Here is a 15366-nt window from a genome sequence, read left to right on the forward strand (position 1 = left end):
GGTATGGTATGAATTAAGACTCCAATGAGATGTTCTGAGTAGAATCCCTAAATTTCATCCCTGTTTTAGGTGATGAGATGAAGTAGAATAATGTGGAAACCTTAGTTTTTACTGATAATACAGAGAGTGAATACAATGGGACGCCATTAAACACATGTTAAATCTAATATTTAAGCCACATGTTAACTAACTTTTTGGTATAGATCGAAATAAGTCACCCACTATGATGGTGCACAAATGAAAGAAGCCACAGCACCCGCCGTGCACTCAAAAGTTGAAACAATTTATCCGATCTGTGACGTTTTAGGTAGCATGAGAGTATCTAAACCCCTAATGTTGTTAAGACAGTAACATTAATCAACATAATGACCAAAACCGATAAAGATGTCCCACTTCTTAGCTCTTCATATTTTATTGTTTAATAACATATTGAAAATATAGTGTAAAGTTGTGCCTAACCACACTTGCTAAGACAACCAACACCTTCCTCCAGATAATCTTGTTTGCTAATCCAAAACTCAGGTGCATCCTGCAAAAATTCAACAAAAAAAATATATGGTATCTCAGTGTTTCACAAACTAATGTTATGAAGATAATCATAATTTGCAGAAAACATTCGTCTGCACATAGTAGAACAAAACAAACAATAAAACCTTTGCAAGTTCCAACTCCTCATTTACTGAAAGTATTTAACTACCTTTTACAGTTCTAGGTGATTTATGACTAGAAGTGGCAAAATCAGTGGGGTGGGTAACGGGTCAAACTGAGTTCGGATCAAACACGTATCTTTTTTATATAGGTCAGGTGGGCCCGGAACATTTTGTCCATAAAAATCAATTACTTTTATTATAGATAGTCATTGTGTCAAATATGATTCCATTAATAATTCAAATAAAGTGATTTCAGAGATTCTATGAATTAAAAATACAACATGGGCGATTTTTGACTCATTTAGTTTTTGGCTTCTTTATATATAAAAGGGACAACTTTGTATATTTTGCTGGGTTGCTTGCAAACACAGTTTTATTCTTTTGTTCTCTAATTTTCCTTCTAATAATAACCAATGTGTGAGTTATAGGTATCAAGTTAGAGGGTGTTTGGGATTGCTTCTTGAAATTGCTTATGGCTTTTTGGAGAGGCAAAATGTCCAAAAAGCCCCTCCAAAAGCACCTAAAAGCACTTGTTTTAACCCTTTCGACCTACTCACCCCCCCCCCCCCCCTTTCCCTTTTTTTTGCCACACTTTTTTTATCTGACCCGTTTTAAAAAGAAAAAAAGAGACACCTTCATGATTCCTGCAAGTACTGCACCCACAAGGTACACCATATGCTTTCTTCGTGGTGGATCTTCGATGCGCAACCGCAATTTCTACATTATAAATAAACAGAAAATTAGTAAGTATAAACTTGAATCTGACCACAGAAATACAAAATAATCAGAATGAATAAATATACAGTTGTTTATAAAATTATTGACCGCCAGATAGGATTTATGCATGAAATTCTGAAAATAGAAAAAACACATCCTATGCTTATCCATAGAAAGATTTGATAGAAACGTATATGCTGGTATACTATGATGCCTGCAGTGAACATTTTAGAGCTTGTTAGCATCTAATCTCATATTTATTTTTCTAGGTATATCTTTAATATTCACTTGTTTTAGTAATTTCCAAATATTCCAATCTACTTTATTATTGCTTCATTGGGTCTCTACAGTAATGATGAAGCTACAATATGTTCTCATCAACGTTTGTTTGCACCTTATAAATAGTGATAAAAACATAGAGGAAATGGGTAACTGAACACAGAAACATTGTGTGCATATGATCGATAAATTTCGGATATTACCTTCAGTCCAACTTTGTTTCCCTTCAAAACAACATCAAGATAACGATCCAAGATTTCTTTCTCTAGCCTGTTCAAGAAGTACAACTCCAGTAAGGCCTTGAATGAAACAGAAAAAAGAAAAAAAAAACTAATAATGAACACTCAAGGTTACTGAATTTGAAATTGATAATAGAAGAAACATGGTGACTCAAGTTTTTCATGAAGTAAAAGGGCTCTTAAAACTTAAAAGTGTCGAAAATATCCAAACTTTAACTTAGAAATTAGCCAAAATAATAATAATAGAAAGCTTGAATCACATAAAAGTTAAGAGAATATCTAAAGTGAATAGATACTAATGTATTACCGACTAGGTAATCCTGGATACATTGTGCTCCCTCCACTCAGAACTATATGCTGGTAGAGCTGCAAAAACATAAACATAATAACAGTAAATAACATGAAGTTTTCTTTTGTAAAATGATTTTATTTTAATTTTTTTTGCAACATGAAATTGAAATGGCAAGCAGAATCTTATTGATGGATGCACCAACAAGTTGACAGCAAGTATAACACATAGTTAATATGAGTATATTTTAAAAACGTTACCATCATACGGTTGTCTATATCCATTTCCTGAATACAGTGAAATACCATGTCAGCAATTCCATCTCCTTCAACATCTATGAGTTCCTGAAAAGAAATAAAAAAAAAACTTTACCTATTCGTGGTGGTATAAGAGGTAAACGATATAATGAAAATAACATTACTTATCATAATATTGTAATAATGCACTTTAAACTTAATTATGTAAATAAGAGAATAAAGCAGCACCACAAATGTACAAGCATTGCACGTAAGAGAACACACATTGGCAAGTGAACGTATCCAGTATACAAAGAGGAAAATAATAAAAATATATGATAATGATCCAAAATTATAAATCAAAATATACCAACACTCACCGGTGTAAAAAGAGCTTCTGGGGCCTGAAACCGTTCGGTACCAACTTTGATGACCCTTCCATCTGGCAGCTGATGCATTTTAAAATTATCAAGAACCATATAAATAAAAACAAGAAACAGGATCAAATACATTTTATTCTTAGCATGAAAACAGTGAGAACCAATTTGTTGTTATTATTATGTTTATTTTTATAGGTGTTTGCTGTTATTTTTTGTTCGTATTTGCTAATTTTCGATAATGAGACGTTATAAGTATTTTGCTGATTTATATTTTGTTGTTATTATTATATTTTTTCTTTTTTCTTTTGCTGTTATAAGTTTTTGTTGGTATTTGCTGTTATTATTTCGTTCTTGATTTGGATTCTTTTGTTGTAATTTTTAAGTTTTTTTCTTTGTTATTACAAATCATTGTTTATGTATATTGGTATTGTAATTGGTATTGTTTCTTACGTTCTCATTTTTTTATAAATTGGTATTATTTCCTATGTTCTCATGTTAAGATTAAAATGCACATGAACCTTCCCCATAAAAACAAATATAGTCCAACATCCAGTGATCCAGACAATCCAAACATACACTATATAGAGATAACTTACATTATAGTTCTTAACAAGGATGGTGGTCTCAAGTCCTAATTGATATTCCCTTTTGTAATCATAACTGAAAACAACATACATCAAACAAAACTTTCACATTGCAAGTTCATAATAACAGTCATAAAAACATGTTCATTCATGCATTTACCTGATGTAGCAGAGCTTCTCTTTGATATCTCTTACAGTCTCAATCAGCATTCTTATTCATTGCATAACTTTACACGTAACAAGTCAATTACCAAGTTTCAGTACATGCAAAAGTGCAGTTATATAACGAATATAACACTTTCTGAAAAAAAGCATAGAAAATCACCCTCTTCTAAGCAGTAAATCAATAAAGATATGATGTTATGTGGCGCCCAGCAACATTCATTCTCTTTGTAAGATGAGGAAACGAGTAGCCATCTACAACGGGAACCTAAAAACAACTTTTAGTAGTTAAAAATATCCACATGGTAACTGTTTCATTATATTAGTAATTTCAGTTATTAAACTCAGCCATAATATTAGACACATGGATTATTAAACTACTTACCACATGGCTTACACCGCCGCCAGCATCAATGACTAATCCAGTAAGTAAGCCTGTTTCACCATCATGTTAACATAAGGTGAATAAAATTTTACTTCAAACATAGGTCTCAATGACTGACTGTAAAATAAACCTTTACCCTATAAGCACCTTGAGCGTACAATGTTAAAACAGCTTGTATTTGGATGAAGACACCAGCAAAATTATACTTCTCGAACATTGTCTCAACCTAAAATCAACATAAATCCTAATTTAAGTTTATGAACGAACGATGCCATTCTTTGAGGACCGTAAAGTAAAAGGAGTTTTAAGAATCACAAACCATCTTTTCCCTGTTTCTAGAAGGATTAAGAGGCGGATCCGTAAGCAATATGTTGCATTCTGTTGGATCCACCTGCCAAAAATAACATATTGATATCATTCTGATAACATCAAATTCATCAACACATATCATATATTCACCTTGAGTTCATTATAGAAAACATGATCCCAAATATGACCCATATCATTCCATTTTTGCACAATGCCATTGTTGACGGGATACGATATATCTAGTTGATGCCTCAAGTTCAAGCAGGTTTCACCAACAACAATATCCTGTATCAATCGCAGACAAAAGAAACATCTGCATAACTAATATCAATTGAAATGCCTCACAGTTATATTTCAATGCATTATTTAAAAACATATATATTCACCTTTAACTCTTGTTCCGTGAGCGTTTCTTCGTACCTCAACGTTGGCCTACCCACCACACAAGGAAATACCGACGTCCTGAAAATTCCCTCCAGCAAAGCCACACTTGACATACTGCATTGAAATCAGCAATCATAAAATCACAAAAGATGGCAATATCTTGTTTCGAAACAACAGGGGTGGCGGCGCAGCTTGTTGCCCACTTACCTGCCTCTATATTGTAATTGGATCCTTTTTTTTATTTTTAGTATAAATATGTATTGGTTTTTTGCTTGAAAAAAAAAACAAAAAAAAAACAAGAGGTGTATTAAAATTAGGGGTGTGCACGGTTCTGTTTGTGTCGGTTTTGGGCTAAAACCAAAACTTCAGTGTTTGGTTTTTCGAAAACAGTTCGGTTTCTCATTTTCGTTTTGGTTTCGGTGAGGTTTAAAATTTTTGGGCCCGAAAAAAAAAAGGCCCAAAATAATGAATTTAGTCCTAAATCATTTTGTTAACTAATAATAAATAATCCATTATTATACATTTTGGCTAAAATATTTGAGCTACATATCTACTGTACTAAATTTTTATAAATTAATTAAAATAATAAATAAAAATTTAGAAATTCCGTTAGGTGTTTTAGTTTTTTATTACAGCAAAACCAAAACCGAATTAAAATCAATAGTTAAAATTCTGGTAAGAATTTGATGATTAAAATATAAGAAATGCAGATCAATGAATGAATTAAAATGAGTTAATAGATACATACATAGTAGAGATCTCGATTAACAGATCCAGATCAGTAAAAGTAAAAAGTGTTTTAATTAATTACTTACACCAGTGCCATTGTCGCAAACGATGACCTTCTTGCTGTCCATTCGATCAAACCATCAATTGTGTTTGTTGCAAAAAATTTGTTTTGGTTTTAATGTCAATGCTGCCTTGCGATTTTCGTATCTACGCTTTATTGTTAAGTTCGTTATTTCAGTCTAATAACTTAAAATAATATGCTTTTTAGCCCCTGATATTACATTTTTGTTGCAATTAGAACCAATCTTGTTAACACCGTTAGTGTTTGGTTTTACATAATTCTTTTATATCGTGCACCTAATACAAAATGACCTTCACTTAACAGAAGAAATCTAACGGGGTTGGATCTGATTGCAACAAAAATGAAAGATGAGGGATTGAAAAGTGAATCTTAAACTATTAAATTGAAATAACAAACTTTAACAAACTGCATAGACAAAAATTATAATTTACCCATTTATTTTTCGGGTGTATTCATATTCATCAATAGATAAGCATTTATTATGCATCAAAAACATTTTTCAATGATTTTTCTTTCATTGAAGGAATACCGTTCAAAATGAAGTTAAAACAAAATCATTACAAATAACGATACAATGTCAGATTAATTTATATCAAATTATACATGATTTTAAAATAAGTTTATGTTTAGCGTTGCATAACGAGTTAATTTCATTAGTCGATTAACTTAGTTATAGAAAGTGTTTTTGAAAGCGAATTACGCTTTAATAGGAAATATTTTCGTTTGAGTAACTAAGTAAAAATGATAACTTGGTCTTCATCCTAAATGTTTTCAAAAGTTCTTATACATTTATACATATAAACTTAAAAAAAATGAAGCGAATATTTATATTATTGACGAGCCACTGACTCACCCGATCATTTCTATTTCTCGATTACATAATCGTGGGACATATGGACTTGTATACTAGATACATGTTAGATTTTGGAGTGACGAAATTGGTTAATTGAGCAACAAGTTTAAGGAATATGTGAGGGTTTATAATACTAAATTCAGAAAGCACACAAAAGTTTTTCATTTCATTTATAACAAAATTCTAGAAAATAGAATGAGAAAATGGGTAAATATTGTTGAAGGTTACATATGGCGTTTCTATGCATAACTTCTACTAACATCAACCATTCAACTACCAAAATTACTTGTTCAAGATGAAAGAGGCCCTTAATGGCATGGCATGTTTGAATAGGCTATTTATGTTTATAGAAAAAGGCGTTGTCCCACATTATTTCAATCCAAAGCCATCCATTCAGTAATCGTGAAATCGACCCAATCGTTTAAACCAAACAAGTTGGCTGGTTTCAAACAGGCATAAACCAAACCGGCTGTAAGCTGTTGGGCCTTTTATTATTTATGGATTTATTTTAACTTTTTGAAATATGTAGATGCGTGTATCTTGTAAAACTTGGTGCAATACAAACTTGAAAGACCCGAATGACTAATACGAAAAGTATAAGGGTGGTACGGAAGATCTCAAGGGGCGGTTTGGTAGAGATCCAAAGTTCAGGGACAAAGCTGAATAACTTGGTGTCATAGTTATCTTTTTATTTATTATTAAATAAATTAAAGGTTTAGTTTAATTGTGATTCCTAGTTTGAGTAGGATTAGAATTGTGGGTGCTATATATACCCATCATTAGTTTTCTTTTGTTGGTGGTAGAGAAAGGTAGAGAGTAGATGAGAGTAGAAAGTATTTTGTTTTAGTTTCTTATTAATGAAAAGAGTCGCATAAACGTTTTATGCAATATCGTGTTTGGTGTTCTTGATTCACTTGTATAAGGTTTAACATATCTATTATAATCATTGACCATCTTTATCGTTTAAATTATTTTGATACAAACTAATGACTTTGAATAGAAAACGGTTTAGAAATCCAAGACTGAAACGTTACACCGTTAAACTAGTAAAACCAGCTGATCCAACCACCCAACCCAACCAGGTATGCTTATTTTGTCATATTCCATAATTGTAGACTCGCAGTTAACAGTTTGGTCAAGAATCGACTAAATAAGACAGTGAACGCCTTATGTCCTTGTAGCAACAGCTAACAAGTATTCAAAGCATAACACACTGCAACTGTATTAAAGTCTCAACACAAACAAGAAAGGTCTTTAATCCATAGGTCCTACAAAACTAGACAAGTAAACTACATATGTTGTTAACAAATATGTATGTATATATGTGTATCACTACTATAGTCTATAGACAAAATGCAACTGCAATTTACAACTGTTTTGATACTGATGAAGCTCTTAAACATCTTCACCAATCTCTACTTTTAATTTATACTTCCTTTTGTACAACACAAAACAGAAATCACATTATCCCATAAAGCTAAAAGATTAGGGCTTCATAATTCATTCTCATAACAAATTCAAAATTATAATCTAAAACTTCTACCGACTCTCCGAACCATGAGAATCATCATCCTTCGAAGACTGTTGTTGCTGATGCATTCTAGCCTGACCCATATGATACATTTGATTCATAACCCCAATATTATCTTGCGAAAGCCCAAGTTCTAAACCCGGATGATTATGATTATCATTACCCAAAATTGACGAGAAACTCATCCCGGGCGGTAAGTCAAACCCCGACATCCCAATCTTCTGTAGGTAATTCGAGCCTTCTGTGCCCAAACTGTTTACAGTGGGACCAGAAGGCTGAAACCCAAATCCTGCTGCTGGTATGGCGGGCCACAGACTCACCATACCAGAAACATGTGCAGGTGCAGACAAGGGGTTGGTGGGTCTAACTGTCCCCAAATTTCCACCAACCACTTGTAATCCCGCGGAAATTGAAACCGCCTGGGAAGCTGCACCTGCAGCGGCAACCCCCATCGCCGAAGCAGGGACCGTACCGGTTCCGGTTGCGGCGATGATAGAGGGTTCGGCCTGCTGTAACAGCCACTGGATCGTTTCGCCGTCAGATTTGTGACCCAATTCTCTTGTGAGTTGGAAAATTCTGGCGGCACAAAGTGCAGGCATCCTTATTCTTCTACCACGACCGTCAACTTTGGTGTGGCGGTCTTTGTTTGAGGTTCGTTTGACTTGTAATTGTTGTTTTTTGGTTTGTTCTTTTTCAGATACTACAATCTCTGAAGAGGAGTTGTTGTTGTTGCTGCTGCTGTCAGCCATGGTGGACAGTTGTGGTGGTTGGTTTTCAGATGGGTTTGAAAATTGTAATCTCGTTTGGTGGATGAGGATGGTGATTTTGTACTTTGGGATAATCAATTATTACTGTTATTAAATGATGGTAAAGTTTTAACAATGGGTTTGACTTTTTTTCTATTTTTTTTGTCTCTGTATAGGAAAGTTTTATCCTGTGCGTTAGCATAATGATTTTTTATAGAATTATATGTGAGACCTATTATTGCAATATTTTTTTCCTTCTATTTTATAGAATTCTTAGTTTTAGAAACCCGTGTATTACACAGGATAAATTAATGTATAAATTACAATAAATAATTTAATATAAATAAAAAAAGATAACTAAGCCTCTTTATATTATGTAAAAAATGTATTACAAATATAGTCGTATTATATCATCAAATATATTTGACTTTTAAATCGAGAATGAGTTGTTCTACAATCGGTATACGATAATGAAGCAATACCACTGAAGGAAAATTTAAAACAATGAGGTTTTTCGATGTGAAAGATATAGCTAAAGTCTTTCACAAATTTTCCATATTTAATAAGCATGGTTTGTTGTAGATTTTTGAATTTCACCAAGTATGTTGTGAAATATATTCTAACAATGTACATTAGTATAATACGTAAATATTTATACGTAAATATTTATTTGTATAAAAATGTATAGATATAATACAATAGAGTTTAAATAAAAGTGAATAATTTAATTAAATATAATATAAATAGAGTGTAAAATGAAAGTAAATAATTTTTTATATTTGCCATATATATAAGTTTTGGAGGGAAAAAAATTGTAAGGATTAACCACAAACTGACACGTGTCACAATTATTTTACTTTATTAGAATAGGTAAATATGTGAGACTAATAACTAGTTGGGCTCCAGTGATCAAATCGTTCGAAGATAAGTTATCTTTATGGAAGGCAAAAACGTTATCAATGGGGGGTCGATTAACACTTATTAAATCTGTACTTAGTAGCCTGCCATTATATTATTTTTCCATATACAAGGCACCGACTTCGATTCTGAACGATCTTGAAAAAATTAGAAGGCGTTTCTTTTGGGGCGGAGACCCGGATAAAAGAGCAATAAATTGGGTGGCTTGGGAGAAGGTAGTGGCACCAAAAGAGTCGGGTGGTTTAGGCATTAGGTGGTTAAAAGATATGAATAATAGTCTAATCTCGAAGTGGTGGTGGCGCCTTAAAATGGAGGAAAAGGGGTTTGTGGAGTAACGTGATAAAAGCCATTCATTGGACTCCTAGAGCTTGCATGCCGGTTCCAAAAAAGAACGGGTTTCCCGGCACTTGGGCGGCGATTGCAAGAACGGATTTCACCAATTACAATATCAATCTGAATCATTTCATCCGCGGTGTCGTTGGGAATGGAAAAAGAATCCGGTTCTGGGTCGATACATGGTTAGGTACGGTTCCTTTAAAATGCAGGTTCCCGGGTCTTTTCGCTATCGTTAGGCATAAAGGAAGTAAGGCGGCAGATTGTTTTAATAGGAATGGAGACTTGCTTGTGTGGGATTGGAGTTGGATTAGAACTCCTACCAGTAACAGTGAGAGAATCGAGATACAAGAGTGCCATTCTTTACTTCGATCGATTCGTATCACAGATGTGGAAGATTCTTGGTTTTGGTCAGCGGATACGAATGGCCTATTTTCAGTAAGATCAGCACGAAGATTATTGGAGAATCAATCTATGGTAAATGATTTGAGCCCATATGAGTGGAACAACTGGGTCCCGATTAAAGTAAACGTGTTCGGATGGAAAGCCCAACTCCAAAGAATCGCGACAAAAACGGCTCTCTTGAGAAGGAATGTGCACACGGGGAGTACGGTATATCCTTTTTGTCTTGATATTGATGAAACAGTTAACCATTTGTTGATTTATTGCTTGAAGACGGACATGGTGTGGCAACATATAGCTAGTTGGTGCAAGCTTCCACCTTTTTTTGCCTTCTCCATAAACGACGTGTTGAGTTACCAATCTAGCTTGGCCCGGGATAAAAGACGTACTAAGCTAGTTCAAGCCATTTTTCGAGTCACTCTTTGGTGTATTTGTAGAGCGAGGAACGACATGATCTTCAATGGAGTAAACGCTAGCCCTACTCAAATTGTGGAAAACATAAAAATACAAAGTTACCTTTGGGTGGTTTCAAGATCAAAGAAAAATGTAATCGATTGGTATAGTTGGTGTAATTTTGATATACAAAATGTGTAAGCTCTTTTTTGTTGTTGGGGACTAGTAGTTGCTAGTTCGCCTTTGTTAATATAATGCCGCCATTCAAAAAAAAAATATTTCCGAGACCTATTATTATTCATTAAAAAAATAAAGATAAAATATAATTATTGCAAATTTCAAGAGTGAAACATATTTAATGTGCATTTGTCTTGATCATTCGAGGGATTGCAATAAAATATGATCTAACCTTTTTCTTCTAATCAAATGTTGTATCATTTATACTTTATGATAATTTCATGGAGTTATATTTAATGTGTTGGTGAAAACAGGGTGATACGAGCATTTTACATATACATGCGTCCTTTCGAATTGTTTAAAAAGCCAGTAACCCAACCATTTTCAACAGTCATAGAGTCTAGTTTCGTCTCAAAACTCCTACTGAAATTTTCATCCTGTCATCACTAAATTACCTCAAGATTAATATATGGTAATTAACGAATAACACACATTATAAAATAAATTTTCTTTTGTTAAAGTTATGAAAATATATCTCAAAAAACTCAATTACAATAACTCTTATACATAACTTAATGCATATTTATAATGTCAACCCAACTTGATAAAAAAATTAACTAAAACCCATTAAACCCCATTCAACTTAATGAGATTACTTAGGCCCGAGCCATCGGGCCCATGCACCCGGTAATTAGCCATCATTAGTTCATTACCATCTTGGTTTATTTCAAAGTATAAATATTGGCAAACCATATTTTTAGAGCAATACATGATTAGATTCACTCACATATCCAAGCTTAAGTTAGTATTGACAAAGAATTAAAGAGTCCTAGAAGAGTTTTACAAATATATATAGTATCAAGAATCTATAGATCATATGTATATTCCATAAAACCATAACATAATATGAAAAAATGAATACTTGTAAAGTATTCAAGTACAATATAGAAGTTGAGGTGTACAAAATCTAGCAGCTAGCCTATGTTGATGCTTATACCAATTGCAATGAGTAAAATGGTTATGAGTCCAAAAAAGATTATCGTATGGACACAAATGGAGACCCCACTAGTCTGGAAGTTGTTAAACTCAACCGCTCTTCCCTTGCCCGGAAGCTGAAACAACAAACCAGGAGTCAGCAACACAAATAGCAACACCCCGATTATAATTGGCGCCCAATCAGCCATTTTCTTTCTTTCTTTCTTTCTTTTCTTTGTATTTAAAACGATCTAGTCAAAACTATATAAGAGGTGCAGAAGATATAGAAACTGAGCCTTGAGCCACTGACTATGTGACAAATGATAATATATAACATTCGGCCAGGTGATAAAGGACATTAACAAACTTCGCAGGTGAAGTATCGTGCACGTCGATTGTTGCTGATACTAACGTTTTGTGTGACAGTGATATCAAGTCGGCAAATTTGTCTAGAGGTATTAATATTATTTAATGGTTGGTGCCATTTGTCAAGTTAACTAATTAAATAGGAGTGGTCGGCTAACTTAAATTGATTAGTTGGAATGTTACAATATGTTATGGATATAATAGAGGTGTCAATAATCAAATATACCTGACTTAAACTTAAACATATCTTATATGTTTTAACTTGAATAAAGTTATGGTTTATGACTACTTTACTTCTATTAAGTATATGATTTTTAAACTTATTTTAGTTTTATCAAGATGTCATAATCTTTTGCGGATTGGTTTGTGGAGTGGTTTAAGGAGGTTGTGCAAGGGACACGTCGAGGCTTGTAGCTTATGATTTATTGATTGACAACGACGCACCTCATATAATTTACTTTTAAATGCACTTATTGCATACTTAGTGGGACTCGAATCCGCACCAATTTAATGGGTATAATTAGCAGGTATCACTAAGTCAAAAGGCCATTTGCTTTTCTTGATTGATAATAAAAGAATATTTTAATTTCTTATCTAGTAATGATTAATGGGTGTTTTGATTTATGAAATGCATAGGTACTTTATAGTCACTTGGTTAGAGCAATATTGCATAACCTTAAATATTTTTAAGTGCACAGCATACCAATCACATACATAGTCCTATCCCACATGAAATTCTCTTGAGCTAAAGGCCTCTAACTCCAGAATTTGTTGGATGAGTCCAACCTAACGATTGGTGTGGTGAGTTGTATCAAATGTTGTTTTATATACGCAACTCATGATTTAATGGTGTACTGGTATAATCAATGATGTTTGTATAAAGTTAGAAGGGTTTTATGTGTAGAAAAAAGTTGTTCGAAAAGAATATGCAAATACGTGTATGAAAGCCTAAATAATAAGGATAATGCTATTTTATAAACATCGTGTCTTATAATATTGGTGACAAAATGATTCTACAAACTCAAATTAAAAAATTGTTTGTTATGTTTTAATATGATAAACTTTATTACACAATACTAAATTATAACAAAAACAAAAAGAACAAACATAAGTCATTTATTTTTCGATCAATAATTAGTTACTCCTATATAACAAAAAAATCTATCAACTGAGTTATTCATATGTTTTAAAAGTACTTTTGTCTATACATATGTAGGTCAAGTGTAGGTAATATAACATACATATGACAACTTTAGACCTTTAGGATTGTTTGTCTAGAGTGATAGATACATAAATGGTGATGTAGCCCATCGTGTTCAGGCAAGTTAGTGCAAGCGGTGTTAGAGTATTGTGTCACAAGAGGTTACTAACAAGATTAAAAAGAATTTTATAAGATTGATGTCCGACCGGCTATGTTATATGACACTTATTCTTAGCCCATCAAGTAAGTATAAACCAAATACGAAATGGAGGTTTGGAGAAAACTTAGGAATGACATATATCTCAAATAAGATAGGAGGGGAATTGAGATAATATGGGCATGTAAAAAGAACAAATTAGGGATTTATTAGACATGAACCTTGAACACAATAGATAATGTGTTATTCTTCTTCCTAAGTCATCCATCCACATCCACGAGCTTTACACCTCACTTACTTCTCTTTACACCAATTATAACAGTAAATCTCCTATCACGTTTTCTCCTTTAAAAAGAAAGTAACAATCATAAACTCATAATATACTAAAATAGAAAATTACTAATATCTCTATGTTTAGATTATAAATTGATATGTTAGATTCACGTGACAGCTTGTTTCTATGGAACACGTAAACAAAACTTGTGACTTTAGTTTAATCAATCGGTATGATTCAGTTTTTTAAAATTTCACCTCCCACTTTTTACCATGTAATTGGTATTCATGCATCTACTTTATTTCATATAAGTATTGTATCGAACATATATATATTTCTTTTGCTATGTATCTACTTTGCTTATGTGAAATACTTTTTTGAATTTTTGGTATCATTCGTCATTTACTATGCAATAATAACAAGGGTGAATTTGGTGAGCAAACAAGAAGTTATATTTTCATCTAAAGAAAGTTTTAGAGTCAATTACTTTTTATGCATCGTTGATTAACTTAGTACTAATACTATGTGTTGTGATGAGGTGGAGGGCTGACAACTCACCATTTTTTGAGGATTAAACCATTTCATCAAATAGTTAATGGGCGCCAAACACAAAATTGTCCCACTAGATGCCATGGCAGTAACGAAGAAAATGACTTAAAATGTTGAGTCAGTTAAAAACCCAACCAATCAAATTAACCAATTCAAATTTGTATAAACGATTAAATGTTTAGTTAAGTAAACAAATCATTACGCAAGTTTGAGTGGTTAGTTGACAGTTAGTTAAATGTCTCTCCACATATTTGGCTGTGATAGGACGTCACTTTTGATTAAATAGCCATCAACCAGAACACATAAAAGTACTAAAAAAATAAATTGGTAGTAGTTTAATATCAAAAGGAATGAACTATACCAGCAGGTGAACCATTGGTTATGTAATTAGATTAACTAATTGAAAAATTAGAAAACGATTCAACATTCAAATTCAAATCAAACAACAATTAATATTCCTTGCTACATGGATTAACTAACAGGAAAATCAGAAAATACATAACCCGTTACTGATTCATCAAAGTCGATCTACATGGATACCCAAGACACATTAGCCGGTGTAGATATGGACATGAAGGGCAAGCACAAGAATAGCATAGATAACAAAGAAAATAAGCGTATGAACCGCAATAGCTTTGCCGTTGGTCCTCATGCTACCAAACTCCAACGGCTTGGCGTTACCGGGTAACTGAAACAGGAGGCCTGGTTGCAAGAGAATAAAGAGTACTACACCAATGAGTACAGGTCCCCAGTCTGCCATTATTTCTTCCAAGATGCACAATTTAGATGCTTTGGGCAAATGAAGAACTTAAGTTGGGTGTGACATGGATTAACGAGTAATGTAGTGCGTTAAAAAGTGTGTTCAAGTGACGTGGTTTCCATGAATGTGATATACAATGTGTGATTTGATTCCCTTTGCGTGTATTTTAGATTTCGCGTACAAAGTTAGTAATATAATATTATTGCAATGTATTTATTCACTTATTTATGAAACTTTTTATAACAGAATCAGATACACAACACGTAGCCATATTCATTTATTTAGAGGCTGTTTGGTTTATTTAGA

The 15366-nt window shown here is 33.0% G+C and overlaps 2 protein-coding genes and 2 pseudogenes across 3 annotated transcripts in view; all 4 read right to left on the reverse strand.

Moving 5' to 3' along the window:
• Positions 1 to 15366, reverse strand: part of LOC143577518 (glycerophosphodiester phosphodiesterase GDPD1, chloroplastic-like) — a 112481-nt gene that overhangs the window by 60508 nt on the left and 36607 nt on the right. The window lies entirely within an intron of this gene.
• LOC143577509 (actin-related protein 2-like) lies at positions 351 to 5471 on the reverse strand (annotated as a pseudogene). Its single transcript, XR_013143124.1, has 15 exons — positions 5430 to 5471; positions 4617 to 4728; positions 4381 to 4515; positions 4241 to 4312; positions 4069 to 4147; positions 3922 to 3971; positions 3700 to 3804; positions 3535 to 3601; positions 3387 to 3450; positions 2791 to 2859; positions 2435 to 2518; positions 2193 to 2251; positions 1850 to 1916; positions 1284 to 1367; positions 351 to 529 (listed from the first exon to the last, which is right to left on the reverse strand). The product of XR_013143124.1 is annotated as an actin-related protein 2-like (transcript).
• Positions 7629 to 8573, reverse strand: LOC143577510 (transcription factor TCP20 pseudogene; annotated as a pseudogene).
• Positions 11747 to 11968, reverse strand: LOC143577512 (uncharacterized). The gene has a single exon (XM_077061322.1). It carries the CDS (start codon positions 11960 to 11962, stop codon positions 11753 to 11755), a length of 210 nt encoding a protein of 69 aa, XP_076917437.1. The 5' UTR covers positions 11963 to 11968; the 3' UTR covers positions 11747 to 11752.

The sequence above is a fragment of the Bidens hawaiensis genome, unplaced genomic scaffold (genome assembly GCF_021521415.1).
Source record: "Bidens hawaiensis isolate Kalapana, Puna unplaced genomic scaffold, B.hawaiensis_p1.1 tig00028714_1, whole genome shotgun sequence".
NCBI classification, from domain to species: domain Eukaryota; kingdom Viridiplantae; phylum Streptophyta; class Magnoliopsida; order Asterales; family Asteraceae; genus Bidens; species Bidens hawaiensis.

What these genes read in the sequence shown, in the direction of transcription:
- LOC143577512 (XM_077061322.1), bottom strand. Translation starts at nt 11,962, where the DNA reads ATGGCTGATTGGGCGCCAATTATAATCGGGGTGTTGCTATTTGTGTTG.